Genomic DNA, 21,011 nt, shown 5'->3' on the forward strand with positions numbered 1-21,011 from the left:
CTGGGAGAAGAGGGGAGCATTTCTCTTTTAGTACAACCACTCATACAATAGTACAGTGAGGTTTTTCATCTGCCTCAGGGTTTATCACCAACAAGATAGCAGGAGTACACAATCAATATGAAGGAATGGGTGTCACCAATCAGCGTATGACCATACCGCTACCCCCAAATTCAAAAAGATGAGATTGAGAAGCAGATTCGAGAGATGTTAGAGGCGGGGATCATCAGGCCGAGTGTAAGTCCTCTCTCTTGTCCAGTCTTAATGGTCAAAAAGAAGAATGAGAGCTGGAGGTTTTGTATGGATTATAGGATTTTGAATAAGGAGATGGTGCCGGATAAGTTTTCCATTCAGGTGATCAATGAGCTACTGAATGAGTTGTATGGAGCTGTGTTGTTCTCCAAAATGGACTTAAAGTCAGGCTGCCATCAAATCAGAACGAAAAAAGGAGGTTGTTCAGAAGATGGCGTTTAGGACACACGAGGGGCACTACGAGTTCTTGGTGATGTTGTTTAGGCTTACTAAAGCCCCTCCTACTTTTCAGTCCCTTATGAGCAAGGTATTCTGGCGGTATCTCCGGAAGTTTGTATTAGTCTTCTTTGAAGACATACTAGTAAACAACAGGTCTGAGGAGGAGCATCTGGAGCACTTGAGGGTGGTTTTAGGAGTTCTATAGGAGCATCAAATGAGGGCCAACCTAAAAAAGTGCAACTTCGCACAGGCAAGTGTGGAATACTTGGGGGCGTGTGGTATCCGAGGAGTGGAGGCTAATCAAACCAAGATTGAGGCAATGCAGAAGTGGCCTCTACCTAGAAATCTGAGAGAGTTGAGGGGCTTCCTATGATTGACTGGTTATTATAGGATATTCGTGAGGGGATACAATACCATAGGCTGGCCCTTAAACAAGCAACTGAAGAAGGATATCTTTTTGTGGGAAGAGGCAACTACCCAGGCTTTTGAGCTATTGAAAAGGGCCATGACTACAGTCTTAGTTTTGGCTCTCCCTGATTTCAATCAAATTTCTATAGTGGTGACAGATGTGTCAAGATATGGTTTGGGGTTCATGCTCATTAAGAATTAGGGGTGTCAATATTGGACCCAACCCGAAAACCCGACCCAAAAATTTTGGGTTTGGGTTGACCCGAACCTAAAACAGGTTGGGTTCAGGTTGAGACGTTGACCCGAAATTGACCCGAAAATGATCCGTTTTTGACCCGAAAACTCGTTTCTGACCCGGGAACCCAAGATTGACCCATTTTTTACCCAAAAAGCGGCGTTTGACCCAATTTGGACCCAAAAACTAGTAGTTTTTTGTCTGACCCGAGTCATTCGGGTCGGGTCGGGTTAACCAGACCCGAAGCAAAGCGGTTCGGGTCCAAAAAATCGACCTGTTTGCATAAACGGGTCGGGTTCGGGTTGACCTGAATAGTGCCGGGTCAGTTTCGGGTTCGACCCGAACCCAACCCGTGACCTGAAATTTACACCCCTATGAAGAATCATAGACCCATAGCCTACTTCAACCAAGTCATGTCAGTTAAAGCTAGGTTGAAGTAAGTATATGAGAGGGAATTGATGACCACTGGGTAGGCATTTCATTGTCAAGATAGACCAGAGAAGCTTAAAATACTTACTAGAGCAAAAGATGGTGACTGAGTAGCATCATAGTCAGTTGTCCAAACTGCTGTGCTATAATTTTGAGATACAGTACAGGTCAGGCTTGAAAAATAAGGCGGATGATGCCTTATCCATATGTGTGGGGAAGCTCCAGGAGATGGCCATTTCAGTACCACTGATGGTAGATTGGGGGGCTATCAAAGAAGAGAGTATGCAGGACAAGGAGCTGAGGAAGATTATGGAGGATTTATTGAAAGATGATAGCATCCACAAAGGTTACTCCCTTGAGGAGGAGAGACTCTTATACCAAGGTATGTTTGTGATGCCAGGAACCTCAATTCATATTTCCCAATTGTTGCAGAAATTCCATGGGAGCGCGGTTAGAGGCCATTCGGGTGGTGCAAAAAACATACAGAAGGGTGGCAGCATAATTGTATTGGAGAAGAATGCATAAGGATGTGGCAGAAATGGTAGCTACATGTGAGATTTTCCAAAAGAAACAAGTACACGGCAATGGCTTTAGGGGGATTACTTTAACCCTTGGTTCTTCCAGACTAGTATGGGAGGAGGTTACCATGGATTTCATAGATCGGTTACCATGATCTGAGGGGTTCACGATGATATAGGGGTGTAAAAACGGGTCAACGAATCGGGTTCAGGTACAATATGACTTGACCTAAGTCTAAACGGGTCAAACCAAACCCGACCTGGTTTTGCAAATGATTCAGGTTTCTCAACAAAGACCCGACCCGCGAACAGCAAACCCAAACACGTTGTGCAAGCTGGGGCAGGGCAGGCAAGCAGACTGCGTGCCGGAGGTAGTGCCACCTGATGGGATTTATCATAAAATTTAATAGTCTTACGTGAGGGAGCAATTATCATTGAGACTGAAGAGGAAGCGCCGCCTAAGATAGCTCTAGCGACAGACAAAAAGAGTTACATAAAAGAAGAAAAGTAGGGTGACACCCTCACCTGAGCCCACAATGATGGCAAGTTTATGTGTCTTCATTTCTCCTGCAATAAGAAACTAAAAACCAATATTATTTGCAAAACAGAGTAAAAAAATATATAATCTTCCTAAAGATTGTATTGGGAAAGAATGATAGTAGAGCAAGAAAAAGACTGCAGTTATTGTGATTTGATTTGAGAAGCAGTGGAAGAGACACTAGTGTCATCGTCCCATAGCAATCAGCCGGAAAATGGGCGCCGCCGCATATAAGAGGATTCCCGACAATGCTGTGAAATCAAGAAATCGATATTAGAAGGAAAAGAAAGCTTGAGAAAAGGATCAGAAATGGAGAAGGCCTTGAAAGTTTAAGCGGGAAAAAGGGATTGGGCCGCTTAGATTGTTGCAAGAGAAATCCTTGAAATGAAAAACTAAAGTCATCTTCTACAGTAGAATTGAGAAGCGTAAATGAAGCAGGTAAAGGTTGTGAGAAATTTACAGGAAGGAGGGCTGGGGACTTTTGAGAGAGATAAAAGAAAAGCCCCAATCAAGCTGTTGTTGTTGAGTCTCCTGAGGGATTTGTGAGGTTCCCAATGAACGAAGATAAGAATTCTGGAGAGTCTCTGGCTTGGCGCACCCCTGCAATACTTAGTCATTTCAGCACAGTGCGAGTTTCCAGGTCAACCCGAGTTGACTTCGGATTTTCGGGTCAACTCGAACCAAACCCAATTTTATCAACGGGTCGAGAAACGGAACACAAACCAGACCTATATGGAAAATGGGTTGACCCAAACCCAGAATTTTTCGAGTTAGATTTCATATCGGGTCAAATTTTGACACTCCTAGGAAGATATCATAATGGACTTCAACTTAGGATAGCATATAACAGCCTTAAACTTCAATTATGTGTTCATTGTTGTTGACCAATTTAGTAAAATGATCCATTTCATTCCCAGTAAGAAAACATATTATGCATCTCATGTTATTAATTGTTTTTTAGAGAAATTGTGCGACTGCATGGCATACCTTGAACTTTTATCTCTTATAGTAATACTAGATTTTTGAGTTATTTTTGGAGAACACTTTGGTTGAAATTAGGAACTACTCTCCAATTCAGTAGTACATATCATCCACAAACATATGGACAAATTAAGGTATTAAATAGAAGTATGAGAAATTTGCTTAGGTGTCCTGCAGGAAAAAAATCTTCCCAATGGGATTTGATTTTACCCGAAGCCAAATTTGCTTATAAAAATTCCAATAATCGATCCACTGGAAAAACCCCATTTGAAACTATTTATGACCAACACATTCCCCACAGCTTGGACCGAACTTCATTACCTATACCTGGTCGAATTAGTGCTGAAGCTACTGAAATTATTGAACACGCTCAATCAGTCTAACACATGTCTTAAAAATTTAAAACCCGAAAAATGTCATTTTAGACCATGCATGCTTTCCGATGCGTCGCGACGAGTTTTTAAGTGAATTTTTCAAAGTCGTCGGATTTTGACAAAAATAATTTTATAAAATTCTAAGAAATTTGATGTATAAAACTTATGTCTAATTTTGCCCATTTTAGAAATTAAAATTCATAGAAGTACCTTAAGGGCATCTCCAACCGAACGACAAACACTTGTTTGTCGTTCTTGTTTTGCTCCAACCGATTGCCATTTTTTACGCCATTTGATCGCGGATGAACAGTGCGACGCCAATATTGGCGTCGCACTGTTCACTCACGCCATTTTTTGCTCTCAACCGGAAAAACGCGCGAAAGGGAGGGCGATCATTACCTTCTCAAAAACACCTAAAATGGCGTTCGATTGGAGCATCACCGCGCCATTTTGGAGTTTTGCGTTACTTTGCCGTGAAAAATGAAGTTTTCGGTTGGAGATGCCCTAATGCCTATAATACCCTTAGTGTTTAATAAAGCTTGGATAACTTAAGTGAGAGCATTTAGGACTGTTGACCTCTGTAGGCATCAAAACAAAACAAAAAAAAAACAAATAAAAAAATATACATCATACCTGTCTGGATCCCACAATCCCTGCCGAAATTCTGCCGAGGAACTGTAGATTTGGCGTCGCTCATGTCAAAACCTCCGTAAGACTCGTATCTTACCTCGATCGAGTGCCCAAATCTGTCGTTAAATATCGAACCAACCCATGGCCTTCGGTTACGCTTCTCTGGCTGAAACCATTCGCAAGCTTCAACACGCAAAGCCCCAACCTCCACAAGCTCCAACGCCTCTTCCCCCATCCCGTCGCCTATCTCTCGTCGAACTCAACACCAAGTCAAGGACGAACCTCATATGCCTCTTTGCTGACCTACCCCCACATCTTGCGACCCTACGAAGCCATCCGAATCTTCCTCTGGTCGGAATCCTCCATCTCGATCTTCCCACTCAACCCCACGACGTCATTTCCCCTCTTGCAGATCGAACTCTTCACAGAGAGAGAGAAAGAGAGAGAGAGAGAGAGAGAGAGAGGGGGATATAGCTTTCTCAATACTTACCCAAACCAGCAGCAAGCCATCGCCTCCAACTCCTCCTCACCCGACCGAGCTCCTCTCCTGCTTCTTTAGCTGAACTCCTAGCCTATACCGAACCCCGTCTTATTATATTAAATTATTAATAATAATAATTAATTTCAATTAAAATAAATTATAACTAATTTATATCATTATTGTAGTTAATTATTATTATAAATAATTAACTATAATTACTTAAAATTAATTATAATCAGTTATTTTAATTAAAATTAATTATTATTTATTATGACTAATTATGATTAATTGTTGATTATAATTAATTATTTTTAAATTATAATTCATTATTATTAAATATAATTAATTGTAATTAATTATAATTAATTATAATAAGAAAGAAAAGATCTTAGCTTGCCTCGATATGCACGCCGACGTCGCCCAGGTATAAACTCCTAAACCCTAAACTCCGAGAACCCGCTTTCAACACTTGCAACGCGACAAAACGACCATCTATACACGCTTTTCTTAGCGTGGTGGGAGTAAGTTTGTCGCGGTGCTCTCAATGAATCGGGTAATCACCTAAAATCCCTTCTTCGGAGTTCGTAGCGCACCGGAAAATCGCCTATACATGTTTTTCTTAGCGTGGTGGGATGGGAACCCGGTGCGATGTGTACGACGAAGTGGGGATACCCATAAGTACTCGCTTGTGAGGAAACAGCTGACTTTCTTTTGTAACAAGTATCGAGGACCCATACATGCTTTTCTTAGCGTGGTGGGGGATCAAAAAAATATACGGCCGCGGTGTCCTCGTCCGAGGACACCTACTATACACGTTTTTCTTAACATGGTGGGAAAGGCCCAGTTTCCCGTAGTTTTCCCCTAAACAGGGGAGACGCCGGGAGGCTGCCGAAATTTCGGGTGAACGCCAAACTATACTTGGACCTGATTGAACACATTTGAACAACATAGTACATTGGCATCAAAGTTGAACCCGAATATGTAATGAATTCAAATAAATTAAAATCAAACTTAAACAAAATGAACTTAAATTTGAATTAAGTGATGAAAGACTTATAAGCTTGGACATGATTAGAATCAAGCATAGTGAATAAGAACAAAGAACTTGAATATGAACTTGCAGTTTGAATAACAGGGGACTTGAATAAACGGAAGAGGCTCATATTGAGCCTGAACTTTATTTGAACATGCAGAAGACTTGTTTTGAACTTGAATTCAATCAAACTATAAGAGGCTCGAATTTCCAAAGGGCTTCAAAAGATTTTGACTTGAACTTGAGCCAAGATGATGACAAATTTAAATTTCACTAAAAATGAAACCATTACAAAGGAACATATTTGGAACTTGCGGTGGATGAGAAGACTTGCAAACACTATTTCCTTACAAGTAATGATGACTTGTTAAACTTCTTGCTATGATGCCTTCAATGGATAGCAAATAGAGGAAATATGCAACAAGTGTTCAAATTGAAATACAACCTTCCCACAAGCAATATAAGTCAACATGCAAGCAAGAATCAAGTGGAAATGCAAATCTAACTTGAAAGTTAAACATAACTAAGACAAAAGATCAATAAGGAACCTCATTTGAATACAATATTTCCAATGAATTGGGAGGCTACCATTTCAATTGAGATGCAAGTGGAACTTGTTTGCAAGCAATGAAAAGATTGTGAAGGATAGAATGTGGTCATAAAGCCATGGCATGAATGTTTTGTAGCATAATAAGAAACATACGATCACATACAAAGAGTGTAACAATCATAAACAAGAATCAAGGACATATGATCCACTAGCAAGCGTTGATCAATGAAAACTAAAGAGAATGCAAAAATACAAGTGCAGATGATTATGCAAATTTTTCAACAAATGATAAGGGAAACTCTTGCAATTGATTGATTTGAGATAATGGTGTTAACTACAAAAATATGTATTGGATAAAGTCTCCGCTACAGTTTGTTTAAGGAATTTTTAAGCAATGACATAAAATCTCCAAAGAAATCTACCAAGAGCTATCATGATAAATGGAATGCAAATATCAACAAACCACAATCACCTATGAATGATTTTCATCAATATATAACACTCACACTTGTGGAAAGAAGTGTGATATTTGTAATAAACGCCGTGATGTATTCATGAATGAAATGTGAAGAATATGTGGCGAATATATAGTAGATGCAACTAATTTCCTGCAGACATCGGTAGAAGAATCGTAGCATATGCAACCTATTGCTACGAGTGATAAAACTCTTTGCAAATAAATGCAACAGTTCATTGAGCAACGTACATAAAGAATTTGACGACAAACTCGGTCATTCATCAATCAATATGCAAGGAAGATCCACTACAAGTGAAGATAACATGCCTACAACATAATGTCACAACACCTTTATAATCACCACTGTCCAATGTTGAGCAAGTACACTGATTCGTTACAAGCAAAGATTGATGATACTACAACAAATGCAAGAACCTATAAGTTAAAGCAGGAGACTCGTTAAATGGAATGTTGTGCATGTTCCAATGTCAATTGCCTACATAACTGAAATACCTATAATATCCCTGCACATGCACCGTAATTTGTATACATATAGGTACACTAAAGGGGTAATACAATAATTCACCCGCATGGTCCCCGACGAGCGTGTTATTGGTACACACGTGACGTCTACGAATGCTGCACGGGTTATTAAATTTGAATCCGATCCTCCTAAGCGAATAAATAGGAGTTGACAAGGTTCAACTAAACAATTATAAAATACCCCCAAACACCCGCATGGGCCCCGGCGAGCATGTTGTAGGAACACACGTGACGTCTAGGGATGCTACACGGGTTAATAAGTGAATTCAAGTTCGAACCCGATCCTTCTATGCGGATCAATAGGAGTCGACAGGGTTCGAATCTGATTCTTTGTCGACAGCTCGACAGAGTTGACAAGGTTCATCCACAAAATACAAATATTTTCGAATGAAAATAACCCCAAAGTCACCCCGATGATGGCCGTGTTGAATGAAAATCTCAACCGGATGGGTTAATTTCAGACATTTTCAAATGCCACCTCAAATACCCACAAAGTTCAAAACTTCGAAAAACCTAAAGTCCAAAAATATTTAAAATTAAAATAAATCAATCTGAATACTTAAAGAAAAATCCATCCACCCTCCGCAACAGTTTGTCGGGGTAGACAAATCAAAAGTTACTTCAACTCATATAGAGCTAATGTCTAGTTGAAAATATCACTAGGATCCATTCTCAAACAATCTCTTACCAGTAAGAGCGTGGTACGTGTCCTCAAACTGGCAGTTTTACTGCCAAATAGCACCGCATGATAAATGGTTATGACCCGGGACCCTCTGAACCGAGTGGTTTTGCCGCCAAATAGTACCACGAAATACCGGTTATGGCCAGAGCCAATACGCTCCTTAGTGATATCAAATCATTGAGATATGAATTAATAGGATATGATCGATATGGTACAAAACCCTCTGTTAGCTAAGGTGGATTCAAATCTGTCCCCTTAGACAAACATTCTCCTCAGGTCTACAAGGTACCCTTGGACAAAGCAACCCATGGCTATCGATAAGGATCCTTCTGTCAAGTTGGGTCGACTACCTCCTTTGACTAAGTAAACTAGGGACCACGATGGCCCGGGATGACGGAACCATGGGATCTTGATCGGGTCCATCATCCATTCCCCCCACCATCCACTTTAAGTGTAAGATGGTGAAATTTTTATTTTAAATATCAAATCTTCCAATCCTTCAAATTTCTAATTCTCAAGCCTATGCTGCTACTATATGTCAGATACTATGTATCTTTACATATCTGATTGATGACTAGCCTTAATTGAAAGTTCTCTCTCATTATCAGGAGGAGTAATTAACTATAGGGCTTGCGCCTATAGGAAACCAGAACTCAAATCATAAAATCCTCACAAAATGAGGGCAAAATCTCTGGGTAGTGTCTTATCTACAAACCTATCTGTCTTCCAAAATTTACCCCGAAACTTATTCCGTTAAAACTTCATCGCCGAAGAAAAGCAATCAACAGTGTGGGCGGAGGCTGGGGCCGAATTTTTGGAGTCCACATGGACATTAGACTAATAGAATGAGCTTCCCACTCTGATTAGAGGACCGAAATGTTTGGTCCCCCATTCTCCTTTTGCGGCCTGAACCGAGCAGAAGCCACGGGAAGGAGGCGACGGGAGGAGGAACGGCGAGCCTAGGGGAGGTTTCTGGCGGCGGTTTGCGAGGAGGATTGAAGGGAAATCATAAGGAAGGTTAAGGTACATTGTTTGCAAGAGTTTTCTCTTCTTTTCATGGAGTTTTCTCTAAGGAGGAAAATCTAGAGTTTTGTGGAAATTCAAGTTTTCTTTAAGATAAGGTTAGGGAAGGTTAGGGGGATGTTTCTAAACTCAAAAATGAGTTGATTTCATGAAAAATATGAATATTAAAATTTAGGGTTTTCTCCGATTTTCATTTTCTTTCAAAATGTTTTTGTAGAAAAGTTTCCTAGTGATGTTATGAATCTTATTTGTGAAGATAGTTCTTTTTTTAGAAGACATTTTTTATATTCTAAAGTTTAGGGATTTCCAAAACTATGCAAACTTTAAGAGTGTTGTTCCTATTGAGCTTAGGGAGATTTTAAAATGAGGATTTTAGCATTAGCATAAAATATTATTTTTTAAAATTTTAAATTAGATAAATTCGATAATTTGTTGTATGCTTGAGTTTAAGTGAAAGAGAAGGTTTGTATGCTTGAGTTGAGCAACAGATTTGAATGAGACTTTCCAAAAGTTAGAGTTATGATAAAGTCCTAGATTTAGTCGAAATAAAAATGAAATTATCATGAATTGGGAGAGGGGTTTTATTTAGAAGTCAAAGCATGGTGTATGGAATAGTTACGTGTTCATAATTTAGGGTCTTTTAGAAGTTTAAGAGGGAACAAATTAATGTTTACAACTTATGTATATTTCTTGTAGTTTTGATCGCGTAAAGGGAAGGGTTCGTAAGGACATTTGACGAATCACTTCGTGGTGAGGTAGGCGAAATGGAATTCTCTTAAATTTAGAAAGCTCTTTATATGCAAATATATAGAAATGACATTTCTCTTTATGCTCTTTATAATATCATTATGACTAGCATGTTTTTATAATAGAAGCTCATGATTACATAATGTAAAAGAAAAGTTTTTTATGCATTATTAGAACCCAATGGTAAATCTCATGTTTCTTTCTTTACAAGTATTACATATGTCTTCTCTTTACCAGCAATATACATTTGAGCATATCTCTTTTTTCATGAAAGTAGCAAATATGCATTTCCATATGAGAACATACACATGAATGGTTTACATAAGCCTCTTTTATAAATAAGAAATATATGCATGTACATGTTTGATGCGGAAGTATCAATGGTAAAGGAGCACTTTTGAGCAAATGGTAATGAGACTCTTTTGAGTCAAATGGTAAAGATGTTATGTTGAACCAAATAGTAAAGGAATGGCTAATTAATGTGTACCTGATCAGTACAAATGATACTTCCAAGACAGGTGTTATATATATTATGATATTATGAATATTACAACTTTATGTTATATACATATAAGGCTTTTATTGAGGAATGAATGTTTAAAGAGGAAGAATTGAAAGCTTATGCAAAGAAAGAGGATTTAAAGATTGATGTAAAGGCATGATTCACTTTAGACAAATGTTATGGCATGTTGATTATTCATTTATTAAGAAGTAAAAGCATATTGTAGTTCTTACCTTATATCTAAATTTATTTCAATATCATTTTTACCTACTGAGTTCTAACTCACCCTGCTTATGGGACACTTTTCAGGAGAACCTGATAAAAGATAATGACGGATAAACCACCCTTTACGTACCGTCATAGGTAGATGATGGGCGACAGGTTCTTTCTTTTTTATTTTTTTGATGTTTTGAGATAGAAGGACTAGAGATGAATTGTAAGGAAAGATTCTTGGACATCTTTTATGTTTTGAAAATTTTATGTTTGAATTACTATGTTGATATGTTGATGGATGAATAGAAAGAAAGAAAAATTTCTCTTGGTTTTTACTTAGTGGCTCTTTCTTTATGATTTGGAGATGTTTTATATATTGTAATGTAAAAGTTTTTAATTTCTACTGTCTGACCTTCGTTCCGGGCCAGATCGTGATAGAAAAACTTCGTATCAAAAATACCAAATATAAGAGAAGGTACAACAAACACTATAAAGAATGTTATTTTCAAGAAGGAGATCTAGTAATAGCTTACATTCTATGACAATGCTTCCCAGTTGGCACATTTGGCAAATTAAGCCGAAAAAAAGTTGATCCTTTCTGAATCCTTTGAAAATTGGGGACAAATGCTTATTTATTGGACCTCCCATCTTCTGTAGGAACTTCTCCTATGTTTAATGTTGCCAATCTTACTGCATATGATGGACAGCCGACTGATTCTGTGGATATAGAGACTTTGGCCCTTACTTCTCTAATCCAGATCAGTGGTGATCTTATCGATGATGTTATGGATATTTATACTACCCAGACAAGATATGTGATACACCGATGATTCTTGGTTATATGAAGTAGACTTCCTCTGACTATTCTTGGATTGAAGCTGAGGAGTTGAAGCTTCATCGTCCTGATATCTACCAGCGTATTACTAAGGCATTCTAATCATAAGATGAGATTCTTTCACCATAGAAGAATTGATGTACTCAAGAATTTATTTTTTTATGTATTTTTTATTTTTCGTGTGCTATGTATTTTATTTTTGTATTATCCTATGATGAAAAACAACCAAGAATCATGTTAGGTTTGGTGCTCTCAGGGTTGTTCATAACAATGACATTTAATTTTTATTGATCATGCTTCCTTGCTCCTTGTTGGCTGGTTGGGTATTTAGTTGTGGGCTTTTTTTTCTTTTTCCTTATTGGGCTTGGCCATTTTTCCATTGCTTTATGGTTGCTTGGGATTCTTCCCTCTCCCTTTTAGTTGTTCAGATTTCCTCTTGCTTTATATCTGTCTGGGAGTCTTCCCCTCCCCCTTTGGCTATTCGATTTTCCCCTTTTGTTGATTCCTATGCTTGATGCTTCGGCTTCTCCTTTGAGAGGTTATTTGGATTGCTTTTATTGGATGAATTTTTGGCTCATTTAATTGAACAATTAAATACTATTTCAACTCCTTTCCCTATATAGTGGCTGATTCTCTATTGTAAAAGGGAGTTTTTTTTGAGAAACTTTTCAACTTGAGGGTTCCTTCTTGGCTTGCGAGCTAGTATTCTCTCTATTTCCCACTACTACCTCTCGGTCTTCTTTCTACTTCTTCCCTCCACGGTTTCCCTTCAACCTGTATCTTTCTTCTCTAAACTTTGTGAGTTGTAAGGCGATGTTATTACCTTGTTATATTGGTATTTGCCTGAGGAGTATAGACTTGTGCCGGATCAATTTTCAGTGGTGGATTACTGGTTAGATCTTTTTTTAGCACTTTTACTTAGTTTAGTGCAATCATTAAAAAAGTCAACGAGGCATCCACATTGAGTCGCGCCTCAAGTTGAGGCGGAAGTCATGCGTATCGGGGCTTACGCCTCGAACCATCCAGCGAAGCCTACGATTTTTTCGCATGAGGCGTACCGAGCATGTACCGCTCAGTATGAGGCACCGCCTCGAAATTTTTTCTTCGGTATATATGTAAATACGACGCAGCCGATTCGTGTTCGTGTATTCGCGTATAGGATTAGGGCTTCCTGTGAGAATTGAAATGCGAACTAGAGGCGAATCTGTAAGGGAAAGAGACGAAGCCATGAGGGAAGGAGACGAAGCCGTGAGTGTAGGAGACGAAGTCGAAAGGAGACGACGTAGGGGAAGAATCTAAGCCGAAGTTGTGAGTGCAGGAAACGTTCAGGCATCGGTTAGGTCGGAAGAGCAGGTACACAGTGTTGTGGCCTTGATTTTGACGTGCAGTAACAAAGCTTGAATATCTCCTGATTCGGCTTTCTTTCATTCGTCCGCTCAGTACATGCTCGGTACCGAGCAGGTATAAGCTTGGTACCGAGCAAGTATAAGCTCGGTACTGCTCAGTACATGCTCGATACCACTCAGTACATGCTCGATACCGCTCAGTACATGCTCGGTACTGCTAGGTACATGCTCGGTACCGAGCCAGTATCGCTCGGTACCGAGCAAGTACACGCTCGGTACCGAGCGGTACATGCTCGGTACTTAGCGGTACATGCTCGGTACCGAGCAAATACACGCTCAGTACTGAGCGGTACATGCTCGGTACTGAGCGGTACATGCTCGGTCGAACCCCTCCAGGGGGCAGCGCCCCCTTGGACCCCCTGCAGACTGGTATATTTTTGTATTCATGTTGTTTTATTATTGGTAGTACAAATAATTATTAAAATATGTCTTATTGTTAGCATGACTAGTGGCACAAGGAAAGATCCTGCATGGAAATATGGAACTCAAGTTGAAGTGTCAGACGAAGGTGCAAAGAAGGGATATGTTTACATTAAATGTAATTTCTGTGAGAAACACATAACTGGTGGGGTCAAGAGATTGAAGGATCATCTAGCCTGCACTCATGTCAATGTGGGACCATGTGCAAAAGTTCCTGATGAGGTAAAAAAGGAATGTACAAATTATTTAAAGAAGTTTTTCACCACAAAGGAAGTCACACAAAGAAATATGGAAGAGATGATAAGAAACTCTTCTTACTATGGATCACAGCATGAAGGTTCCAGTACTGGAAGCCATCTAGTTTCTTCTGACTGAGGTAGTCTGGGGGCCCATGAATAGATTTATGCTAAATATTGATAACGAGGAAAACATAAATACTCAGGATATTCAGCCTCCTACAGCTACAAAAGAACTCGGGAACAGAGTTTGTTTAGATATCGCCAGATTCATCTATGAAAATGCAATTCCATTTAATGTTGTTAGTAGTCCGTCGTAGATCAATATGCTACGATCTGTTGGAAGCTATGGAAGATGATTACAACTTCCAAGCATGTATGAGCATGAGTCTGCTTTGGGTCTTGATCCTAAGGGGATGTTTTATTTTTAAGTGAGTTTATTTTAAGTCTTGTATTTCAGTAATATTATCTTAAAATAAATCTTCAAATTCATAGTTGACATAATATTTTGTTATTTTTTGTCATTATTTAAAATTTTAAATTAATTTATTTTAATCGTTTTGAGGCTTACGCCTCGAGGCTTACGCCTTGCCTCGCTTAGAAAAAAAGCCTCGATTCCCGATTTCGCCTTTTAAAACCTTGGTTTTGTTTATTACATTTGAGGTGACCATTCGTGGTTGTTCTTAGGGTTATTATTGTTTAAGTGCTTTGAATATTTCTTTCCTACGTGATTTCCTAATCAGTTTCTATCGTTTATTTTTACGAAGTTAATTTTTGTTTGTGTTTATGTTATTGAAAGCAAGTTGTTTTTTTAATCGAGTGCCTAAGTGTTCTCTTAAAAAATTTAGGATTTTAGGTTGTAGCAATCAAGCCTACTGTGTGATTGAAATTCCCCCCTAAACTTAAGGGAAAATTTTATAAGATAGTGGTGAGACCTTCCAATGCTTTATAGCACAAAATGTTAACCATTAAAAGAGAAGCATAGAATTAAAATTAAATGTTATAGATAAGAGGACGCTTAGGCAAATGAGTGGCTTTAGTCTAGGAGACAGAATGCGAAATGAGTACATAGATGAAAAAGTTTGAGTAGCTCCAGTGGCAGATAAGATTAGAGAGAGTCGCCTTAAATGGTTTGGTCTCATAAAGCGTCCGCTTTCTGATGACCCGATTAGGAGAGTAAATGTATCAAACTTTAGACTATTTTAAGAAAGGTAGATGTAAACCTAAAAAAGACTTTGCTGGAAATTATTAAAAATGATCTTTTTTACTAGATTTAAATGAGAATTTTACTTTTAATATGACACAATGGAGTAAAAGGATCATGTTGTCGGCCTCGCATAGTGAGATAAAGATTTGATATTGTTGTTATTTGAGTTTTATTATATTCATTCTAATAAGTGATAAAATGTTCCGCTCTTTTCTTAAATAAAGTATTAATAATTATAAAATTATAAACTAGAGAAAAATTTAACATGGTTCTACAACCTTCATTAGTTGCTCCAAACTCATATCCACCATGAATGTTTTTAAAATCTTTTACCACTCTACTAACATGTTCATTTAAATCTTCTTTAATAAAAAACTTTTTTTAAGAGGTATCCTTTGTTTTAATTTTTCTAAGTCATTCTAAAATTATATTTTTGAATAAATATTCAAACCTCATTGAGGAGCATAAACATTTGTAACATTAATAACCTTAGCATCAATAATAATATATAAAGCTATAATTTTATTGCTAATTCTACTAATTTCGATAATATTATCTTACAAACTTTTATTTATAATCACACCTGCACAATTTCTAGTATAACCTTCTATCACTCTCCCAACAGGCCATTGAAGAGATATATTGCTTAAAAAATGGCTAACATAGAAATAGCTAAATGCTAAAATGTTTGGATTGGCAAATGGAAGAAGAGATGTTGGGAGTACTAAGAGTAAAGAATGATTGCATGGTTAAGTGAGAGAGAAGTCAATGCAATAATTCCAAAGGCTCATTTGGTTTCTTGGAGTTTTCCAACATATTTTGGGGAAAAAAACTATAAATTAATAGATTTAATTAATTGGATGAATGTAATTAGAAATCAATATTACTTTAAACTCAACAAATAGCTTCAAAAAGCCTCAAAAGTAATTATTGTACTTTCACATGCAAAATGACTGAAATGAAAACAGCATTTTCTAAAACATGTCAGTCTACAAGCAACCAAACGAGTCCAAAACGAACAAAAATACTATCTGACTGCTTTAAGATTACATTTACAAATTTCATGCAAGACATTGAAAAGTAAGCAAAAAAGGTGAACGAAATCAAAACAAGGATTAGTTAAAAAAATCATTAAAACGCAAAATCACAGTAAACAATGGGATGCGTAACTTACATATTTTTTTCATTGTTAAAAGTCCTGAATCTGTCTTGGCACACTTCACTCGGAAAAAAAAAAAGGGAAGTGCGTAATTTCTTACCATTCTTCTGTCTATCATTGAGCACCCATCTGCGCAGAGTAAAGTTGGGAATGTGTCAAATCCCTCTGATAAACACAAAGTTAATATAAGCTTCATGCCCTTCTGACATTCCGGAGTTTCAGCTAGAGAGAGATCACCGGTGGACTTTGTATAGGCACGCAACAGAATAATCCACCAAAATCCAGAGTCAACTGGTGCAACTCTACCTATTGCACTCTCACCAAAGTCAGCAACTATAGTGTCAACTTCCCTATGAGGATCATGAAGAACCTTGAAGCTTGCTGGCATGACACCTGCCCCAAGTTGGAAACGGTCAACTCGCTTTTCCCAACCTTGGAGAAGGAGAGTTTTAAGGAGAAAATTTTTAACTATTTCCGGTTCGCCATTAATTAAAAATGCTAGTGCGCTTGGCACAAAATCACGAACAAACACCTGGAGAAGAAGTGAATCACATTTTAGGATAAGTGATAAGCACGAGAAGAACAACTTTTAGCTTAATTTTTCGGATAAAGAATATTTGAGAACAACTTTTTTACTTAGTTTTTGGAAAAAGAGTATTTAATAAACAGCTAAACCAAATTATTTTTTTTCTCCTTTCACTCATCTAACAAGTCCTGGGGATGCTTGGTATTCTATTTTAGGCAGTATTTAAGCAAGATTTAACATAAAAAATCCTGCCAAACAAAGTTTTGGAATATTAATTTCTATTGTTTGATAAATTTAATTTCAGCTTAGTTATTAATTAGATCCAATGTTTATTAATTCCATCTTTCATGGGATTTAAAAGATTTAAAGATTTTTTTATCTTACAAATCTTAGATCTTAATATAAATTATTACATAATTTATCAAAACTAATAAAATTTGACATTTATCATGTCAAATAATTTTCGATTTTAAAAACCTGCAATTTTAATTGAGTCCGGATTCATAGAATTTACCAAATCCTATTTTATTAAATTCTGCTCAGCCAAACAAACCCCAAAATCGCAAATCATTTCCCGACTTCAAGGTCACCTACAAGGAATAAATAAATAAAGAGAAAAGGTTTGTGAGCTAGAATCTATTTCAAACCTGATCATAATTTAGGACCTCCTCAGAGGCATGATCCACAGCAGCGATTGTTCCCACCGGCTGGCCACGGAAATATACCAACGAGCGTCGAAGAGCCTCCCAAGCCTCCGCAATCGTAGGGTGTGTTTCAAACGAGTTCCTCGCCGACCACGCCGGTGTATTTAAGCCGGACCTTATCCCCCCGGGGGAGTACAGGCTCTCAAAGCCATCAATCGCTCGAATGTTTATAGAAAGCTCACTGAACGACCTCTCATCGAAGGACCTTTGTCGCTCTATATTCAGCTTCGGCTTGTCAAGAAGCCGCGCGAGGTCCAGATCGTCGTCCTCGTCCGCCATCGAGCAGCGTGATGCCACTTTTCTGATGCATGAGGTCCCTTCCATGCCGCAGCTACTGCTACCTCACTGTATTATTAGATATGTACTCAACTTTTCGGAATAGATCATAATTTGTAGTATCTGGAATCGAATATCGCATATTTTAATCTGAATCAGTTATAAGAAGCAATTTTTAGCCATCGGTAGCAGGAGAGGAGGTCTGAGATTGATGGGACAGTGAAACTGAGTGGAATCAGAGGACGATCTCGGCTTCCTTTCTACGAAGACGCTGGCGACCGGGTGTAGACCAATGGAGGAGAAGCCACAGCGTCGGTAGTCCGAGGCGACCAAATCCATTGTCAACTCTTCAAAAATAAGTAAAATATTTACACAAATACTATTATATTTCAGCTAAACTGTAAAAAGAGCTATTACTAAATTGAAATAAGTAAATTCAGCAAGTAATAATTACAATTTAAAAAGGTGCGAAAACAAAGAGAATTGACATATTTATTGAATGTGTCAAAATATTAGGGTATTCAAAATGCTTCACACATTTTGAAGCGTTTTAATAAATGGGCCGAATGATTTGACATATTTATTATCCATCTATCACTTACATATCTAAAAAAATATATAAGTTGTGGTGGAGGCATGCAAATTGAGTTTTGGTTGGGTCATGATGAAAGGGTTTGGCTGTCAATAGAAACAGCAGATTAATTTGGATAGTAACACAAGCAAAAAATCATATTCCTTGTTGATATGTCACCAAAAATTATTTTGATCGGACATGAATCCCGATGCAAATATGAATATGAAACTTCAAAAATTAAATTCAAAATCATCAAAACTACTGTCCTTTCGACCACCATTGCCCATTGAATACGATGCCTCCAACTACCATCGTCTGACTACGATTCTTCCGACCTCCATCGCCCTCCGACTGCGGTCCCTCTAACCATTGTCGCCCAACTACGATTCTTCTGACATTTGTCACTTGTCGACTATGATCCTTACGACCTCTATCACCCAGATACAATCCTACAAATTCAATAAACAAGTCAATACTATCTTAAGGACGACTCTCATGACATTGGATTCTTCTATCCATATAAAATGATATGATATATTTTTGTTATATTTAGCTGGCGTCTTTCCCTGAACAAGTCATCATTTGTAATAAATTACAAATACTGGTGGATTCTTTCAAACTATGCATGGCCGTGTAGTTTTTTTTTTCTTTTTCAAGATTTTTCATGTAAAAATCTTGGTGTCTCTTATGAATGTTGTACCCTCTAATTTATCTATTTGTGTGATGGATCTTCGTGCAAATCTAGGACGTTAAACTCTATATCTCTCTATTGTTACGAATTTTTTAGGCTGCAATAATTTGGCGTCGTCTGTGAGAAACATTTCTCGACTATGGGGCAACCTTTGCTACATCCTCGAAAGGTCGTTCATGTCAACCTCTTAGGCATGGTTTAAGTGAGGTCATCTTTCTACCACTATTTGTTATCAGGTTGAAAGGAAGCCCTCAAATATTGAGTTCAACTTCATTGCAAAAACAAATATGTATTGCTTTATATCCCCTCAATTATCAACCATTGTTACATCACTTTCATGGAAGTAAATTTTGCGGCAACCATTTTTCATAAAGCCAACAACGTGTAACCATTAGTTGGAGGTTGTAGGGAGAATACAAGCTCCATGCAATATTCTATAGACAAGATCATTGAGTTATCGAGCAGGGCGAGGAGGACAGTTTATATTGATTATAGTACCTTTGATAATTCAACTGATCGACACGCCCATATAGGAGGAGCACGAAGAGATATGGATCATTCTCAAGGGTTAATAAGGTCAGCATTAGATGCTCATTCATGCTTTCATGGAGAGCATAAACGAAGACAAGCATGGCAAATTCCACAGAGATCCATTGTCACTTTAAAGTACGTACACTCCTGTATAGAATCCCCAAGATATTTCAAATATATGGGCACTAGTGCTTATGACATGGCATCCACATATGATCTAGATTTTAACGTGGAAAAAAATAACGAAACAAAATATTATTTTTTTGTTTTATTATTTTTATAGGGAAGGCATATAACAAATTTTTTTATCCTTTTTATTTTTCTAAATTTTTTTATTCTTTTTTATCCAAAGACCGGATCTAAAACATTCATGGTGATTATGTAACACAATGATAATAATGTTAAAACCTAAATTTAAAATAAATGTGCGAGTAAGTAAATATTTTGAAAATAAATATGGAAAATAAAAGAATGCAAAGAAGATTTTTATAGTAGTATAGTCAACTTGACCTCCATGCACTCCTCGAAGTTCTCTTATGGTATTATACTAAATAATAGTGACCTTATTCAGCCCACACGACTAGGTGGAGAAGCTCTAACAAAATCACTTCCACCTCCTCGGTATGATGGAGAGCCAAAATCCCTTTCAATGCCCTTTCTTCAATGCTCTCTCAAGAAGAAACACTCCTCTGACTGTCAAATGACTCTTTCAAAGTCTTAATAATAGTTTAAATAATATGCTTCTAAAAATCTTAAATTTTTAATTCAGCCAATTCTATGCGTACATAACAATAGTGAAGGTTCATGAGGGTTGTTAAACCCTAAAGAACTAGTCCCGAGACTAACCAAGAGGGGGGTGAATTGGGTATTAAAAAAACTTCTTTCAACAAAAAGAAAAATCTCATTATTAAAACTTTTTCAACATATGAAAATAGATGATCAATACAACGTATTTATCAATCATAGATTTTCAACCAAATAGTTATATCTAATATAAATGTAAAAAATAAAGTACAAATAAAAAAAAAATTAGAGATAACATGCCAGATTTATAGTGGTTCGGTCCAACCTGAACTATGCCCACTCCTCGAGGTACCCTTCAAGTATTGCACTAAAACCTTTTAGTGTCTCTCCTTTTTCCCCCAAAGTAAGGTGGAGAAGCCCTTACAAAATTTTTCCACCAACCTGGTGCGACAAAGGACCAAAACTCCTTTCATAGGAAAAAACCTTGATTCCTTTTTCTCCCCCCAGGAGATGGTAGAGCACCACGAATTCCTTTCACCTTTCCTGGTGTGACAGAGTAGTCGGGTTCTTTGACACCAAAGAGATCTTCTTCTTCCCAAAACTTCCCTTGAGATGAACCTTGAATTTAATGGGACTAAAGCGCAAGCTTGCCGAAGCAACCGTGTGAAATCTCCTCCACACTCCCTTGAAACCCCCTCCAAGGATCTTCTCCCTCTCAAACTCCACCTTTCCTCCCAAACTCCACCTTTCCTCTTAAACTCCACCATTTTCTCTCTCCCTTTCAAGTTCTCTCTTCAAATTTTCTCAAGAAGAATAAAGACACATTAGCTACCAAAGACACTTACCAAGTGCCTTGAGAAAGCTTAAACATAGGCTTTAAAAAACCCTAA

The 21,011-nt window shown here is 37.7% G+C and overlaps 1 protein-coding gene across 1 annotated transcript in view; it reads right to left on the bottom strand.

The window, feature by feature from the left end:
- LOC110105828 (probable alkaline/neutral invertase D) overlaps positions 1-17,942 on the bottom strand; it is a 29,685-nt gene extending 11,743 nt beyond the window's left edge. Inside the window, exons 1-2 of the mRNA XM_020835477.2 lie at positions 17,249-17,942; positions 16,176-16,607 (exon numbers count right to left, since the gene is read on the bottom strand). Coding sequence (XP_020691136.1) covers positions 16,176-16,607; positions 17,249-17,629 — 813 coding nt within the window. The 5' untranslated portion in view covers positions 17,630-17,942. The remainder of the gene's footprint in view (positions 1-16,175; positions 16,608-17,248) is intronic.
- Between the last annotated feature and the right edge of the window lie 3,069 nt (positions 17,943-21,011).

Source organism: Dendrobium catenatum, unplaced genomic scaffold (assembly GCF_001605985.2).
Source record: "Dendrobium catenatum unplaced genomic scaffold, ASM160598v2 original_scaffold_266825, whole genome shotgun sequence".
Classification (NCBI taxonomy): Eukaryota; Viridiplantae; Streptophyta; class Magnoliopsida; order Asparagales; family Orchidaceae; genus Dendrobium; species Dendrobium catenatum.